Here is a 6,781-nt window from a genome sequence, read left to right on the forward strand (position 1 = left end):
AGAGAGAGAGAGAGAGAGAGAGAGAGAGAGAGAGAGAGAGAGAGAGAAGCAGAGAGACACAGAGAAGCAGAGAGAGACAGAGAGAGAGACAGAGAGAGAGACAGAGAGAGACAGAGAGAGACAGAGAGAGACAGAGGGACACAAAGAGGGAGAGAGAGACAGACAGAGACAGAGGGACACAGAGAAGCAGAGAGAGACAGAGAGAGGGGGCGGGAGAGGAAAGCAAAATATGGCTCAAAGCCGCAGAAGCTTACAATAGAGCTCAGGAATCTTGCTCTCTTTCCAGTCCCACAGGCACACGTGGTCTCCCGAGGAGCCTATGGGAGGTGAATGAGTCCCGTAAGAATAGAAGTTTCTGGGCTGGACTAGGAATGAGAAGGAGAAGCCTGGGCCAGGGAACAGACATAGGAGTCAAGTGGCAAGGCAGTTCTGAGCCTTGTCACCGTGGCTGGCTACTGGCCAATCTGGAGGAGCCTCGTCCTGTCTGGGTAACTGAGCTTCCTCCGGAGGAGGAAGGAAACAGTTAATGTCTCAGGGCAGCTGCAATCAGCTAGGCGGGGCTCTCTGGTTTGACTTGGGCTACACAGATCCTGAGCCAAGGGACTGAGGAAGGACGCCTTAGTCCTAGTCTGCAGAGTCTCCAGATGGCTGAATTGGACCTGATTGCCCCAGGGCCTCTGACCGGGGTCACTGTTCACCCTTTGGCCCCTCTTGGCCTAGACCCTGGGTCAGTTATCCCAGTAGAAAAAGAAGATGCAGACCCTCTCAGTAAGCCAGGCGACGAAACCCAGGGGCAGGGTCCTGACCCCGCGAAGCTGAAGCTCGGGGCTCCTGGTGATGAAGAGGAGGGGCAGATCCTGTGTGACTTCTGTCTTGGGGACAGCAGAGTAAGGGCAGTGAAATCCTGTCTGACCTGCATGGTGAATTACTGTGAGGAGCACCTGCGGCCACACCAGGAGAACAGCAAACTGCACAGCCACCAGCTAACCGAGCCCACAAAAGACCAGGATCTGCGTACCTGCCCTGTCCACCACAGCCCTTTGGTTTCTTTCTGCCACACGCACCAGCAGTGTATCTGCCAGGAATGTGGTGAGGGTGAACACAGAGGCGACAGTACTGTCTCCCTGGATGCAGCCCGTAGGAACAAAGAGGTGAGTGGTGGGGTCTGTCCACCTGGGAGGGGCCAGTGGGAGGTGGTGTCCCCAGGGAGAGGTCACACATGCTGCCATTTGTGGCTCTGTTGATGCAAGTTTGTTCCGAGTCCATAGACAAGAACATTAGCCATAGTGCCCGGGTGTTGATCTGGTGTGAGTATCTATAGCTGCTGGCTTTGGAAACAAAAGTGGGTCACTGTCCTCATCTCAGTGTCCCTGTTGTTCCCATTGTCTCTGTCCTTAGGTGGGAATTTCCTGCTGTTTCTAGTTAGTATTTGGCAACGTTTGGGTGTGGGCTATAGAAGTTAGCCTCGGGAGGGTGGTATTTCCCAGGGGCAGGATCTGCGAAGCATATTCACCATCAACCCATGAAATACAAACCTTGGTAAAAGTCCAAGGGAAAAGAAGAAACCTCAGACTACATTTCTCTTTTTCTTTTTTCAACCACAAAACCCACAAAAGAAGCTAACACAAAATGTTGCATTAGAGTTAAAAACAAAACAAAAAATGCCAAGATAACAGAATTTGAAACACACATTGAAGTTAATGCCAAGGACGACTTAACTTACTGGAAAAGAAAAGGTTCTTTACCAGATTGGCTATCAGGAGTGTCTGAGAAACACTGTGCTCAAAGTCTCAAATTTTACTTCTATCAGATTAAGAAACCATTTCTGGAGCACTGCTTACCTTTGTCCTAAAGCCAAGAACCCAAATGAGACCTTGTGGGTGGACTCCAAAGCTTCCCATGTTTTATTTCTCCTACTTTGAGTGGCCCCAATAGGGAACAAGGTTGACTCAACCCACAGGTCCTGCTTCATGCTCAAGGCAGTTCCCTCTCTGCACTGCCCACGGTTGGCCAAAGACCAACCCAGACCCAGAGTCTTTTTGTGGCATGTGTCCCTGGGCAGTGAAGGAAAGCGGTGTCTGGGCAAGGAACTTTCCTAATCTAACCTTTGTGCCTGTACCAGAGGCAGAATCTTTCTAGTCCTGATGGGTGTAGCTCTGCGGAGTTCTACACTCCAGATGCTAATGAGTCACCATTTCCGGCCTGGGATGCCACTTGTCGACTGTTTCCAGTGTTTCTAGTATCAAGGGATATCCTGTAAGGAAAGTATGGAAATCAACAAATACATCAAAGGAAAGAGCCCCACCCAACTTGAAAATACTTTGTTTTTTTTTGTGGATTTTCCCATCTGATATTTCAGTAATTATTAGGTGAGAGCTCTGAAGGTCTTTGTTGTATTTGTTCAAGTTTACATAGTTGATGAGCGAGGCGTGGAAGCTTCTGGAATGCTGTCTTAAAGGAGAAAAATGAAAGAAGACCCTCAAATTGTGACATTGTAATATTTATTCATTTGTGTGCATGTGGGTGCATGTGTGCACGTGTGTTGAGGTGGAGGTTAACCTCAGGGATCCTCTTCAGGAGTTGTCAAATTTAAAAAAAGGTCTCTATACTCAAGAATATCCTATAGGTATGCAATGAAATATTACATATACACCCATATAAACATATCTCCCCCAACTATTCTGTATCCACCCAATATACACACTCTCAACTCAATGTCTCCTTCTCCTTCTCCTTCTTCTTCTTCTTCCTCTTCTTTTTTTTAAATATACTCTAATAAGTCTAGTTAATGCTGCCTATTTGAGCATGGATGTGGGGCCATCCACGAGAGCATGGGAACCCTGTCAGACCATACCCTCAAGGAAGAGTCATTCTCTCTCCCTCAGCAAGTATCAACTGCCAATAACTCCATGTTTTGCTTGAGATGGGACAGGCTTTCTCATTTGGACCAAAGTTAACCAAATAGGCTGGGCTGACTGGCCAGCAAGACCCAGGGATCTAACTGTCCCTTCTTCCCCAGCACTGGGCTCTGAGCACATAATACTATGCCTAAATGTTTTGTAATCTGAAAATCTTTTAGATTTACTTTATGTATATATTTTGCCTACACACACAGACACACAGACACAGACACAGACACACACAGAGACACACAGACACACAGACACACACACACACACACACACACACACACACACACACGGGGACCACCTGTGTGTCTGGTTCTTGTGGAAGCCAGAAGGGGGTGTCAGTTCCCCTGGAACTGGAATTATGGAGTGAATTGAGCTGCTGTGTGGGTGTTAAGAACCAAACCCAGGTCCTCTGCAAGAGCAGCAAGCATTCATAATGGCTGAACCATCTCTCCAGTCCCCAGCTTAAAAAAGATTTATTTATTTTTTTATGTATATGGATGTTTTGTCTGCATGTATGCTTGTGCACCACTTGCATGCCAGGTACCAGAAGTACAGAATGTTGTGAGCCACCCTGTGGGTACTGGGAATTGAACCCAAATATACACATAAAATAAATCTAAAAGATTTACAGATTACAAAGCACTTAAGCATAGTATTGTGTGCTCATCACTCAATGCTGGGGAGGGAGGGACAGGTGGATCCCTGGGTCTTGCTGGCCAGTCAGCCCAGCCTACTTGGATAGTAGCCAGAGCTCTTAATGGCTGAGCCATCCCTTTGGCACACTCAGTTTTTTAAGATGTGTGTTCTGAGTATTGAATTTGGGTTCTCATGATTGTGCAGCAAGCACTTTACTGACTGATCAAGTATTTACTCCCCAGACCTAAACAACAACAAAGCACACACACACACACACACACACACGCACACACGCACACACCCCCCCACTGGTATATATACATTAGAGACACTTTGGGCCCAGCATGTTACTATTCTCTTTGGATATAGTATCTGAATTTTACTATTTTCTTATTGGAAAGCCTGTGCACGAGAGTGTTTTAAAAAATCTCTATCAAATAACGTAAGAGAGTAGAAAGGAAGTTCTCCACCCCGATTATACATCCCACATCCTTCTTCTCTGATCAGAACATCTGTTTGGTTCCTTCGGAAACGCGCTGTGCCAACACAGATGCAATATAAGTGGAAGTATAGGCCACCTAGTATACCACGGAGACTTGGGTGATAGCACTTTGGGTAGGAGGAGCAGTGTGGAGAACACACAGAGCTCTAGATGTGGAGGACAGTGTGGAGCACGTACAGAGAGCCCCAGATGTGGAGGAGCAGTGTGGAGCACATACAGAGAGCTCCAGATGTGGAGGAGCAGTGTGGAGCACATACAGAGCCCCAGATAGGAGGAGCAGTGTGGAGCACATACAGAGCCCCAGATGTGGGGGAGCAATGTGGAGCACGTACAGAGCCCCAGATGTGGAGGAGCAACATGGAGCACATACAGAGCCCCAGATGTGGGGGAGCAATGTGGAGCATGTACAGAGCCCCAGATGTGGAGGAGCAGTGTGGAGCTCCAGATTATACATCTTAGGAGAGCTGTGCAGTACAAAATAAATGAGGCATCTGGCTGAGAGGCTGTGGGGAGGTACAGCCTGTGTCATGCACCCTTCTGGCTTTTGGTTTGCTTCAGGGAGCTATGTCCTTTGCATCCTATGTCCTTATTATCAGACAGGGGGCACGTTTACTAAGTAGGAACAGTCACACTCTGGGTCGCTCCACCAAGTCTTAGGAGTCAAAAGACTTCTTTCAAGGAGCCCAAGAGGCCAGTTCAGAAGACAGTATCTTAAAGAGACGGGCACCATTAGCATTGTTTTGAAAGACATATTAGATATATCTTAGGTTCCAGAAGCCAAGCATTCCTCTCAGTCCCTCCTGCATGTACTAGCTTTCTGAAGGTCACTTTGGAGCCAGTAAGGGCTAATAAACTCATGCACGCATGTTGTGTACAGGAAATGGCAGAGTGAGGTCAGCTGGGAGGGCACAGAGTGACGTTTCTGTCAGCCATGTGAACCCTTTCTGAAGTGTCCATGGTTACTACCAGTTAGACTGATGGATAAAAACTGGGGGTGGGGGTTGAGAGTTGGATGCACCTGATCATTTGTCCCATCCGGATAAACTTCCAGAGCCTAGCTGTTCCTACAGGGAGCTCAGCGCTCCTCTCAGCCCTGGCTCAGCTTCCTGAGTCTTCCTTTTTATCTTGTCAAAATCTCACTTGCCACCAAGTAAATGAGATATCCATCTCTCTTGCTCTCTCTCTCTCTCTCTCTCTCTCTGAAATTTGGGTTCCTGGGACTACTTTTGTTATTTTCTCTGTCCCACAAAGTGTGTATGGTAACCTTCTGCTCCTCAGAGTACATCTGATGGGGTAAGTGGGATGCTGGCTGTGCCGTGTACCCTCAGAGAAGAGAAGGGAACACACACACATGCTATTATTCTATGGCATGCCAAAGGGCTGGTGAAACACAACTGCTGTTTGAAGGAGGGACTTGGACTGGAAGTGACAGCAGGGCAGTGCTCCTGGAGGAGGGAAGGCTGAGCTAAGTCTTGCCTAAGGCCTTTGAAGACCACTAGTGCCGGGCTAGCTTTAAACTTAACATTGATTCCAGATGGTCAAGGTGGACCCTGACTGCACAGTCTCCATGAAGAGAAGGTATCAGCCATTCAAGAACTGGAAGGTTTTGAGTTTGTCTGGAGAGCTGTCAACCAACATCACCCAGTCGTTTGCAGGAGGCCAATAGGTGTAATGGGGCCACTCAGGATAATACTTCCTCACAGAAACCAAAATGAGTATCTTTGGGTCAGTATTATATAACCTGTTTGCTCACAAGCACCATACTATCCCATAGTATGTTTTCCAAGAGCCAGGAGTGTGGGTGACTTAGTCGATCTCACTGGCATGTCCGCAGGTCCTGATCCAGTCACTGAGGAATGGGGTCAGAGTCCATTTCTAACTCTTATGATACTAAAAGTGAAGTCAGCCTTGCGACAGAGTAGACAGTAAATGACTTGGCCAAGTCCTACAGCCAGGAACAGGGTCTTCATGCCCCAAGTACCATCCTTTCTCAATGCTGTTTCAATCCTATGCTGTCTGTGCTCTCAGGCACCACGGTCCAGCTCTCAGGCAGGGTGTGCCAGGGCCTGGGATGAGTGTGTGGCTGCTGCTCTCTCAGGGTACCCCGAGGTCAGTCTAACTCAGCCTATCATTTTCTAGGAACAGGAATAACTGGAGAGACGAGGCTCCAAAGCAGCCCCACCTTGTGTGGTAATTGGGAGTGTTTCCTTTGTGGTGACTCAGAGCTCCTCATTTGGTGCCTAGGCATTCCTTTCTCCTTTTATGGAAGTCTGAGGACAGAGGGGGAGAAGCCCCTTGTTGGACACCCCAGGTCTCTGTAAGGCTTGAAGAGATCAGTGCTTTTTTTTTTTTTTTAAAAAAAAGTCTTTGGGGGCACCACTGCTCAGATGAGCCAGGTTGTTAGGCGTGCTCTGTGTGCCTTCCAATTCCTTCCAGCAACCAGTTCACATTTCCCTTCTTGTCTGGAATGGGTCACTGCATAAGATTCCAAGCTTGCCCTCAAACTGGTCAGGCACCCCTTTTCTCCTTTCCCTGGTGCCCCACTGCTAGGCACCAGGTCTCAAGTATCAAGGGTGCCCCTAAGGATCCCTAAGGTGCCCTCAGCGCCACTCCAGTGATCAAGAGCTTGAGCAAAGGTTGCCTGTCTGCCCTCCACAATGTCCCAGTGCTCTGCCTATAGCTATTTCCCCCAGTGTGTGTGTGTGTGTGTGTGTGTGTGTGTGTGTGTGTG

General features: G+C 48.2%; 1 protein-coding gene across 1 annotated transcript in view; it reads left to right on the forward strand.

Annotated features, from left to right (window-relative positions):
* Positions 1–395: 395 nt before the first annotated feature.
* Positions 396–6,781, forward strand: part of Trim16 (tripartite motif containing 16) — a 20,960-nt gene continuing 14,574 nt past the window's right edge. Inside the window, exon 1 of the mRNA XM_028781932.1 lies at positions 396–1,151. Coding sequence (XP_028637765.1) covers positions 645–1,151 — 507 coding nt within the window. The 5' untranslated portion in view covers positions 396–644. The remainder of the gene's footprint in view (positions 1,152–6,781) is intronic.

The sequence above is a fragment of the Grammomys surdaster genome, unplaced genomic scaffold, assembly GCF_004785775.1.
Source record: "Grammomys surdaster isolate TR1022 unplaced genomic scaffold, NIH_TR_1.0 581, whole genome shotgun sequence".
Taxonomy (NCBI): domain Eukaryota; kingdom Metazoa; phylum Chordata; class Mammalia; order Rodentia; family Muridae; genus Grammomys; species Grammomys surdaster.